This window comes from Mandrillus leucophaeus, unplaced genomic scaffold (genome assembly GCF_000951045.1).
Source record: "Mandrillus leucophaeus isolate KB7577 unplaced genomic scaffold, Mleu.le_1.0 Scaffold107, whole genome shotgun sequence".
NCBI classification, from domain to species: domain Eukaryota; kingdom Metazoa; phylum Chordata; class Mammalia; order Primates; family Cercopithecidae; genus Mandrillus; species Mandrillus leucophaeus.
In genome coordinates, this window is record NW_012098876.1 from 519,572 (window position 1) to 530,667 (window position 11,096).

The 11,096-nt window shown below is 45.3% G+C and overlaps 1 protein-coding gene across 1 annotated transcript in view; it reads right to left on the reverse strand.

The window, feature by feature from the left end:
* Positions 1-369: 369 nt before the first annotated feature.
* The window catches only part of CMTM8 (CKLF-like MARVEL transmembrane domain containing 8), a gene marked incomplete at its 5' end in the record, with an annotated part of 146,088 nt that continues 135,361 nt past the window's right edge, over positions 370-11,096 (reverse strand). Inside the window, 2 exons of the mRNA XM_011985613.1 lie at positions 370-807; positions 2,697-2,813. Of these exons, the coding sequence (XP_011841003.1) occupies positions 724-807; positions 2,697-2,813 (201 nt within the window). The remainder of the gene's footprint in view (positions 808-2,696; positions 2,814-11,096) is intronic.

Here is an 11,096-nt window from a genome sequence, read left to right on the forward strand (position 1 = left end):
ATTTATCCTTTTAATGGTTATATATTTTTTTCTAATGCATATTAGAAAAAACATCACAAGCACGTCAGTCACTGCACTTAGTAGCATAACTTCCCATGAGCTTATCACTGATGTCCAAGGCCAGGTCTGAATAGGTGCTTTCTGGGGCAACCTGTTAGCATATGAAAATCATGAACACTGATCGATGATCCCCAGAACTGGGGAGAGGTATCTCCTGCCTCTTTGCCCTGGGACTATGGATAAGTGTCTCCTGACAATATCATACCATGCGGCCCTGTGAAGAGGGAGACTTCCCAGCCTCCTGCCAGCCTTGACAGCCTAGCCTCCGGCTTCAACAGTAGGTCTCCTTTCTCCAATCAAACACATTAGTTGGGATTTTGCAACATTTAATCAAAAAAGAATCTGGCATCTTAAAAGTTAGGTTTACAAACTTGATACATTCTCGATATTAGCAATTTATCTATTTAAACATTGTCTAAGAAAATACCATCTATGAAGACATTAATACATTAATAAGATACTTAAGAGTTCATTATAAGCTACAACACTGTGCCAATAAGTATCCAGTTTAATTGTAACAAACCACAATTTGTGAGCAAATTTAGGAATATAAAAAACATTAATTAGTTAAATACAATTCTCTGGGAATATACATTATACCTACAGCTGTTTTTACAGTGAGAGTCTTCCTTTTTTTTCCCTTTTAATTATCAAAATGGTAAATCACTGTATGGTCCTGGATCTCCATGCTATAAAACTGAAATATGTATTTCCAGCGTAGCAGATGGTGACCAGGAAGGCAAAGAACTGGAGAAAACAAAGCATAATAGAAGTGGGGTTTAGGGCACATCCTAATTAGCAAAAGTTATCATTTCACCTCCATTGAATCATGCACTCACTACCTTCTCTTGATACCAGGCTTTGTCATCTAAAACTACTTTATTGGTTCAATTACTATCCTTCTCAAATGATTTCTGGCTATGCTGCTTTTATTTTAGAGAACATCTGAAAGCCTGTAGTTTTGCTCAAATAACCTCAGGGAGTTCACTTAGGAGTGAATGCACCGGCAGTGCATCTGAGAAAAGTATATCATTTCTAATTTAGCACAGACAACCTAGGTCCAGGGTACAATCTGGGATTGCTACAGTGTCAGTTCACATAAATGAGTGGAGTGGGCCAGAGTCAGCAATGAGCCCACATGGTATGTGTGGTGTGAACAGGGAGGAGGAAATGCAGGCCCTTCTGAATTAATGGGGCAGCGTCCACCCAGTTCTAGTCCACTCTTGCTATGTGTTAACTTGAGCCCAGTCTTGACGAAGCTTGTGATTTTTAATGTCACCGGCATCCATGTGCTCTACTTTTATTTTATTTTGTTTTTTTGAGAGGGAGTTTTGCTCTTGTTGCCCAGGCTGGAGTGCAATGGCGTGATCTCGGCTCACTGCAACCTCTGCCTCCTGGGTTCAAGTGATTCTCCTGCCTCAGCCTCCCAAGTAGCTGGGATTACAGGTGCCCACCACCACCCCCGGCTCATTTTTTTGTATTTTTAGTAGAGATGGGGTTTCACCATGTTGGCCAGGCTGGCCTCGAACTCCTGACCTCAGGTGATCCACCCGCCTAGGCCTCCCAAAGTGCTGGGATTACAGGCATGTGCCACTGTGCCCGACCAATCTACTTTTAAATAGAGATCTTCAAATAGAAATAAAAGTAAAGAATATGATGAACCCCCATGTACCATCAATCAGCTTTGACATAATCATTCTGGCATTTCTGTCTAACTGCCTCCCCTCCTCCGATAGGCTTCTTTTGGAGATGGGCTATTTTAAGGCCAATCTCAGAGAGATTCTTAATACCAGTATTTTCTTTTTAATTAGAAAAATAATACACACTTATGGTTTAAAAATGCAAGCAGAAGTATATAAATTAAAAAGTAAGGTCAGGTGCGGTGGCTCACTCCTGTAATTCCAGCACTTTGGGAGGCCAAGGCTGGAAGATCACTTGAGCCCAGATCCAGACCAGCCTGTGCAACACAGCGAGACTTAGTCTCTATAGAAAGTTAAAACATTAGTTGGGCATGGTGGTACAGATTCTAGTCCCAGCTATTCAGGAGGCTGAGGCAGGAGGATGGCTCAAGCCGAGGAGTTCCAGGTTGCAGTGACCTATAATTATGCCACTGCACTCCAGCCTGGGTGATAGAACAAGACCCCTTCTCTAAAAAAAAAAAAAAAAAAGAAAAGTAGAAGTTCCTCGTCCCACTCCCCTCATTTCCCAATCCCATTCTCTAGAAGGAACCTCTACTGGTATATATTTTTCTAGGCATTCTCAATGCATAAACAAATGTTTTCACTTAAAAAAAAAAACTAAATGGAATCATATTCTGTTCATTTTCTGCAACCTTCCCCCACTTAATAAATTATAGGCAGTAGAATTATTCTTAGCATGCTTTAAACAGTTTTTCTCCCTTGAATCCTTATCTTGTTCCAGTCATTCAGCATTCACTCAAGCATCTCCCAGCCTTTTCCCACTTCAGGCCAGGAGGGCCCCTGCCAGTTTTAGATATTTTCAAACCAATAAGCCAATTGCTAATTTGTCACTACTGCAAGCGCTGCTTTTTCCTGCAGATGACTCTGTCCTCCCCAGCCCCAAGCAAGCCTTGGAGAGGGAAGAGGAGGATCATGTGGGGAGGGAGGGCTACTCACCGATGAGGCCGCCCAGCTGTTGAAGTTGTGACTGTCCCTCTCAGGGGAGACGGAAGATGCATCTACAACAGCGGCAGAGAGGTACAAGACGAAGGCACTGCCGTTAAAGCACAGGCCCTGGGGGGACACAGGGGCAGAGTGTTCAGGGACAGGGGAGGGTCTGCACATCTCTGGACTTCAGAAGTGACCAGGGCTGTACCTCTGGTGAGGGAAGGGGCCCAAGTGGGACACCTGTGGGAGGGTGGGAGACAAGGCGGTGGGAAGGCAGCTCTCAGGGCCTTGGGGAGGCAGCAAGTGCGAGAGGAGAGGGTTTTACGGCAGCTCATACCAGATGCCACCCCCTGCCCCCACAAGACACTGAGACTGCATGCCGCCCCTTCAGTCATTTTGCTTCTTCCGTTTGCTCCTGAGCCTCATCTCATCCAGATGTCAGCCGAGCTGACACTGTCTGAGGATGGCAGGCAACAGTGGCGCCCACTCAGTGGGCTCAGCCTCAGCCCCTGGCCCTCAGCAGCAGTTGTGGTCCTTGCATGTGTCCCTGACATAGAGGTGCAATAGAGTGCCCCCCAAAACAGACCCAGCTGACTCCCTAACCCCCTGTTCCAAACAGGGAGGGATATTTAAGTGAGCTTCTCTGTCCTAGCTGTAAGTTCTTAAAAAGGCGGTTACAGACACTATTACAGCCCTTTGGGAGCTAACGTCACCCTTGGCTTCACCTTATTTTTTCCTATTTTTAGAGAAGATATGTAAGTCCCGGTAGGTATTTGGTTTTCAGTTATGTCTAAACTCTAAGAAACCATGCTCTGAACCATGCAAAGCTGGGTCCTGCCTGAACAGGGGAGGGGCGGTGGTGAGGTGAAACCAGAGCAGAAACCAACTGGGGAGGAAGGGGGATGCCTCTCAAGGAGTGGGCCCTCTGCGGTCTAACATCTTCTTTCTCTTGGTAACTTGGAGACAGAGGAAGGGGTAGGGGAAAGGGAGGAAGCAATCTTTTTCTTCTCAGAGAAAAAAAAGGTACATAGAATTTTCCCACTGCAGGCCCTAGCATTGTGGCAGAGGTTGGATGTCCTTGTCACCACCTCCACCTGTGCTCACATTGTCCCCGGGTCAGGGCACTTCACCTTTAAGATAAGGGCTTCATCACAGTCAGACCCAGGGTCAGGCTGCCGAAACTGTCCCCTAAGAAGCCCTGGTCTCACTGAATGACTCATTAGGATTGTTGGTTGTTTTTTTGTTTACTTTTTGGTCTAGAAACACATCTGTGCATTCACACAGAAGCTCTTACTGGTATTTTTTCCACCTTATCACCTCTTAGAATATAGAGTTACGCACATTTAGTACTTGCCAAGCCATTTAGTCTTGTCTCGTCACTAATACTTCATAATTTAACTTTTTCCCTAGTGATGGGCATTTCAATGTTGCTAATTTTTCCAGGATTACAAATGCTACTGCAGTGAACATCTTTGAGGATGTGTTTCAGGGCTGTCATGCATGTCTAGTTCTTTATACAAGGAAAGAATGAGAATGAATGAAAGAATTCAGGGAAAGCTCAGCCTGGCCAGAACTGCCCTGATGTCCTGGGCCTTGTGCATGAACCCATGTGGATGAGAGGGGCAGAGGGGAGATGGGGGAAAGAAAGACTCTCTGAGTCTAGGACCTGTGAACATGCAATGACCCCATCTCTCAGTAAGGATGGCCCATTTTTCTGAACTCTAGAGAAAAAACAAACTGCTATTTCCCTTGGAAAGAAATGGGGAAGGGGAAGAAGGTTGGTAGAGACGTGAGTAGAAGGCAGGGGCATTCTCCCGCTGTGCACCCCCCATGCTGGGGGCTCTGCCAGGTTATTAGAAGCCTCTCTCAGGCACTATCTCACAGTACCTAACTTTGTGACTTCCCTAGTCTTGTTTAACACTCCCAAAAGTAAACATGTCCAGGGGAATGCCTGGGTTGGAGGAAATGTAGTGAAAATAAGTGGAGAGATGAAAGAAAAGAGAAGAGCAAAGAAACCAGGATCATCATAAAGGTTAAAAAAAGAAATCTGGGCTACAGAAGTGAAGGAGGGATACGTGAAGCTTCAGAGGGCTCTAGAATGTCACTGAGCTTCATAGAAACATGAGGTCTTGTTGCTATAGAGAAATAGGCCCTGGATCAGAGAGTCTTCAAGTTGAAAAACCTTATAGCTCCTCCAACTGAAATGTCAGTTCCCTGGGCCATGGTGAAAGAGAGCTACAAGGACAATATAGTAACTTAAAATTTCCGCTGGGTGCAGTGGCTCACACCTGTAATCCCAGCACTTTGGGAGGCTGAGGCGAGTGGATCACCTGAGAGGTCAGGAGTTTGAGACCAGCCTGGCCAACAGGGTGAAGCCCCATCTGTACTAAATATACAAAAATTAGCTGAGTGTAGTGACAGGTACCTGTAATCCCAGCTACTCGGGAGGCTGAGTCTTGAGAATCACTTGAACCTGGGAGGGGAGGTTGCAGTGAGCCCAGATCATGCCACTGCATTCCAGCCTAGGTGACAGAGTGAGACTCCATCTCAAAAACAAAAACAAACAAACAAACAAACAAACAAACAAAAAACCCAAAAGGTTTCCAACTTCTTTTTTTGGAGGAAGGGAGGAGAGGGAAGTCTATTGTTTTCTGAAAGTCAATCCCTCCTTGGTATAAAAATGTTCTCTCTTTTTTTTTTTTCTTCCTCAAATACTGGCTTATTTTTACCCAGCTACGCATAGTACTTGTGGACATATTAAGATAAATCTCAGGTCTCAAGATAATGGAAAGAAGCCCTGAGATAATATACAGTTAGTAAGTTTGGCTGTGGTGACATGGCCCAAGATGGTGGCTTAGGAAAGAGAGTTCACTCCTATCTAAGGCGTAGGCAACCAGAGCTGCTCCGGCAGCCTCAGGGTGACAGGGACACAGGCTCCATCCGCAATACTTGGTCATCTCTAGAGTCTCACCATTCTCCACATGGCCCGGGAGGTGTCCCACTACCACAGCAGAATTCCAGCCGCTAGGAAGCGGGGGTGGGGGAGGAGAAAAGCAGCAGCCTCACTTTAGGGCCATGAAGCTTCACACATCACTGCTGCTAACATCCTCTCAGCTGGAACTCAGTCCCAGGGCCCACCCAGTGGCAGAGTGGCCAAGGCTCAATGGAAACTTCTATTACTACAGAAGAAAACGGATACTGGGGGATAATGAGCAGCTCCTGTCCCTGTTGTTACATCTAATCAGACAGCTAAGAAGGCAAGATTTTCAGGCATCTGATATTGGGTCCTCAAGAATTTAAAGACATAGCTACCTAGGTTCACCATCTGGCATACCCAAACTGCCAAAAATTTAAGTGAACAGTTGGGAAGGATGGCTCCCCTGGAGCTTCACCTGCCTTTCTTTTCAGCATTTATTTAAATATCCCTTTTATTAGTATAATCAGCATTGTACACATCTTTTCCATCAGAGTCCATTTCTTTTCTCTTTTTTTTTTTTTTGAGACAGAATCTCACTCTGTCACCTAGGCTGACTGCAGTAGCGTGATCTTGGCTCACTGCAACCTCTGCCTCTTGGGTTCAAGTGATTCTCGTGCCTTGGCCTCCCGAGTAGCTGGGACTACAGGCACGTGCCACCACACCCAGCTAATTTTTTGTATTTTTAGTAGAGATGGGGTTTCACCGGGTTAACCAAGATGGTCTCAATCTCCTGACCTCATGATCTGCCTGCTTCGGCCTCCCAAAGTGCTTGGATTACAGGCGTGAGCCACCGTGCCCAGCCTAATTTTTATTTTTAGTAGAGACAGGTCTTGCTATGTTGCCCAGGCTGGTCTTGAACTCCTGGGCGTAAGTGATCCTCCTGCCTTGGCATCTCAAAGTGCTGGTATTACAAGGCGTGGGCCAGTGCACCTGGCCCAGAGTTCACTTCTTAAGGGTGGTAGGGATGTCCTCTTCACCTGCGGCTTGCTTTTCTGGCCCTCTAGTCCCTATTACCACATATTAGTGGAAGAGACACTCATGCTTGACAGAAAATTGGGTCTGGGCAAAGGCTGAGAAAAAGGTATAGGCTGATGCTGGATAAGAATCCCCTTTTCCCTCCCCACCTTGTCTACAACCAGCTAGTAAAGGAACTCAGTGCTACTAAAAGTGCAGGAGTGGTATCAGCACTATCCGGAAATCTGTCAGAAAAGCATGTTCTCAGGCCCTACCCCAGACACACTGATTCAGGTCTGTTGGGAATCTCCATGTAGGTTTCATCTAAAAAGCTATATTTTGAATCCACAACCAAAAAAGAAAGAAGGAAGATATAATAAGCAACTAGAAGAAGGGCTGCTGGATCCAGGAGATGGGCCAGTAGCGCTCATAGCTATGTGGCTTTGGGCAAATAACCTCTTTAACTGTTTCATCGGTGGCAGAGCTGCTGGCTGTCCCCGGCTATGTTTCTCTCTTTTTATATGGTAACGGAGTTTCCAGCTGAGCACATGGCCACCTAAAAATTCCACCTTCCAGCCTCCTTTGGAAGGAGATGTGGTCAGGTGACCCCCTTTAGGCTAACAGAATGTGAGCAGATGTAACATATGCAACGTCAACACTATGCCTTAAAGGGAAGAAGTGTGCCCTCCATTGCCCACTTTTTACCTTCCCTCCCCCTGACTAGGATGTACATGTGGTGGCAGGTGCTGAAGCTGCCACCTTGGACCACAGGCCAACTGTTAAAGATGGCAGAGATGCAAGAAAGGAGGAACCTGGGGCACGGGTAATCTTATAGAACGGGTGACTTACCTGGGGACTATCACAGGAGAGAGAAATAAGTTTTAAACCAATGCTATTTTGGACCTCTCTTATAGGGATTAAACCTTCCATCAAACTGATTGTACTCCATTTACAAAATGGGAAAAACTATACAAATCTCACCCATCTCAAAGGAGACCATATTGCTAGAGTTGTGTAAACTATAAAGTATACACAGTAGCTTACTTTTCTTATTCCTGTTTAAGGATTGTATCAGCTAGAGGCCAGAGGCAGTCATTTAGAACCTGACTGTGCCCGTCAGGCTAAGGCATTTGGACTGACTGGTTAAGAGGAGACAGGAAGACTCAGTGGATCCTGATTATAACGTGATCCCACCAGGTGACAGCAGGGACTGAGGCCTGTAGGTTCAGGCAGGCTGGCTGGAGACAGTGCCAACAGGAAGGTCTCATTTTCTGACTCTCGGCCCCTGCTAATAAGTCATGTGCTCAGTTCTGGCACCATCCTTAGTAGAAGGGTCTCTTGGAAGATTTGTAATAACAAATGGTGCTCTTTAGAGCTGCTGTGCTGAAAAGACTGCCAGGACCCAACATCTGGGCTGGCACTTCCTGCTCAGGACGGCACAGTGGAAATGGCTACTTCCAGGGGCAAGAGAAACTGGAACATCTGTGTATACTGGGAGCCAAACAGACGCCAAGGTTCACAACTGTGGTTGGTATTAGAAGACCTGCATTCCATTCCTGGCCCTCAAGCATCCTCTCAGTTTCAGGCCCTCAAGTCCCAGTTTCTCCATATGCAAAATGGACAGAATGCATTCCATCTTTGTAGAGTTACTATGAGGATTAAATAAAATGATATAAAATATAAAGGACCCAGTGTGACATCTGGCACACAGCATGTACTTAAGAAATAGTAACTGCTGGCCAGGTGCAGTGGCTCACGCCTGTAATCTCAACACTTTGGGAGGCCAAGGTGGGCAGATTACCTGAGGTCAGGAGTTCAAGACCAGCCTGGCTAACATGGTGAAAACCCGTCTCTACTAAAAAAAAATAAAAATTAGCTGGGCATGGTGGTGGGCACCTGTAATCCCAGATACTCAGGAGGCTGAAGCAGGAGAATTGTTTGCATCTGGGAGGCGGAGGGTGCAGGGAGCCGAGAATGCACCACTGTACTCCAGCCTGGGCGATAAAGCAAGACTCCATCTCCAAAAAAAGAAAAAGAAATAGTAGCTGCTTTTACTGGTAAAGGGAGACAAACGCCCTGTTCTCTGGAGCTCACAAGGCTTGCAGTGAGGTCAGCAGGATGAGCTACAGAGAATGAATCCTCAGGAAACACATGTGTGTAGACCCTAGTGCTTGGTGCTATGAGGAAGGCAAATGTTATTGCTTTGACCTTTTAGCTTAAATCAAATTTGTTGGAAAACCTATCGAAGCCTCTCTGAATAAATGGTATCATAACCGTTGTGGCCCAGGAGCTTAGAGGTGCCAGTAGGAACCAGCTGTGGTTCCTGCTGCACATTAAAAATGGATATAGGTTACTTTCTATCTTCCTAGACATATTAAGGGAATGAGCTATTGTTAAGATAAGATTCCAATGCAAAGTTCATGCCTTATCAATGGAGGCGCTACATGCGAGATTATAAAACTCTGGTTTCTGCAGTGGTCTCCCAGACAAGTTCCCAGGGGACTAAAACCAAGTCTACCAATCCCTTCTCTGTAATCGTAGATTCCCTAAATCCTCTGAAAAGCAAGAGTAAATTCAAAAGTCATTTGGCAGTAAAAGCTGACCTGAGCTGACATGGGAGCAATGTGGTCCTCATTATCCCTCTTAGCAGGAAAATCCACGTGTTCTTGCAGAAACATGAATTTGTCTCATTACAGTGCAGTCCCAGACTCAGGGGTACATGTCACATATTGACATAAATGCACAAAATTACCTTATTACCTTTCTAAAATTTGGAAGAAAAAAAAACCTCTTAGGCCGGGCACTATGGCTCACGCCTGTAATCCCAGCACTTTGAGACCGAGGCAGGTGGAGCACCTGAGTTTGGGAGTTTGAGACCAGCCTGACCAACATGGAGAAACCCCATCTCTACTAAAAACACAAAATTAGCCAGGCGTGGTGGCGCATGCCTGTAATCCCAGCTACTCGGGAGGCTGAGGCAGGAGAATTGCTTGAACCCGGGAGGTGGAGGTTGCAGTGAACCGAGATTGCACCACTGCACTCCAGCATGGGCAACAAGAGTGAAACTCCATCTCAAAAAAAACAAAACAAACTCTTAATTCACATCTGACCCAAAGGTTTTGACTCAGGGATTATGAATCTATATTTTTAAACCAATGTTTCCCATACTTTAGATGCCTAAGAATGATCTGGAAATCTTGTCATAATAGAGATTCTAAAGCCCTCTACAGAATTTCTGATTCAGTCAGTACAAATCAGAATTAGAGTAGGGCCTAACATTCTGTATTCTTAATAATCTCCCAGTGATGCTGCTGGTCCAGGGACCACACTTTGAGTAGCAAGAGTTTAGGCAGTCCAGTTTGGCACCAGGAGCCTGTCAGCTGCCTCAGCACGAAGTCCCAGCCTGACACTTGCTACGCTCCTGATTTGTGCTGGGACACGACAGTTGGGCTGGGATCTGAATCCCCCACAGGCTGTTCTGTAAGAGATTCTGCTGGGTAGTAGAAAATATGGAAGTTTAGTCAGAGTCTTTAGTTGTTAACAGACGGAAACTTTTTCCAGTCTCCACTCTGGATATTTGGTTAACACCATGTACCCAACTCACAAATGCTTTAAGAAGTTACAAAGGTGTATTTATTTGTAACAGTGAACATAAACCCCAACCAGAAGTCAGACATATTTGACCTGTAGCTTCTGCCAGCAGCAAATGAATTTTAAGACTATGGCTGTAAGCGTTTTAAAATTGGGAGAGTTCACACCAAAGCCCAGATTTCTAGATCGCCTTAGAAAACAAACAGAACGGTTAGCAATCCTGGGAGCACATTTCCAGCTTATTTATTTGTGAAGTGAGAATATTCTCCAGTTGTTTAAGATGCTAAGAAAGTGTGTCTGGGTGGCAAGGTTCAATACCATGCTGAGTTTACTCACTTGTCCAACCTGACTGGTGCCTCACACATCTGAGTGTGCAACCCCTGACCTGGAGGCTGACAGCCTTGCTTAAGGGGGATAAATGATTAAACCCTTCTAAAGGGACTAGGAGTCCTGGTTTCCTGGTGTCTGGTTGCAGTTGTTACCTACCGCTCAGGCAGAGGAGGCCTGGAGCAGGATGAGATCAGAAAAAAAATGCAGACGGAAGTCAAGAGATGTGGACCCCTGCTGTGTATAAATCTGTGCAAAGTCACAAGACTCCAAACCTCAGTTTCCTTATCTATAAAATGGGGACATACCTTATGATAATAAATTCTGATAATGCAAATCAAAGCATTTTAAAACTAGGGGTGCCAGAAGAAGGCATGTTAATATTCTTTTTAAAATCCCATTAAAGGCAATATTTTTAAATTTTTAATGTAATAAATCAGTGAAGGAGTTTTAGGCTTGGAGAAGAGAAAGACTATATATGATCTAGACAAGAGGTCCATAAACTATGGCTTGTGGGTCAAATCTGGCCCACCACTAGTTTTGTTTTGTTTTTTTGAGAC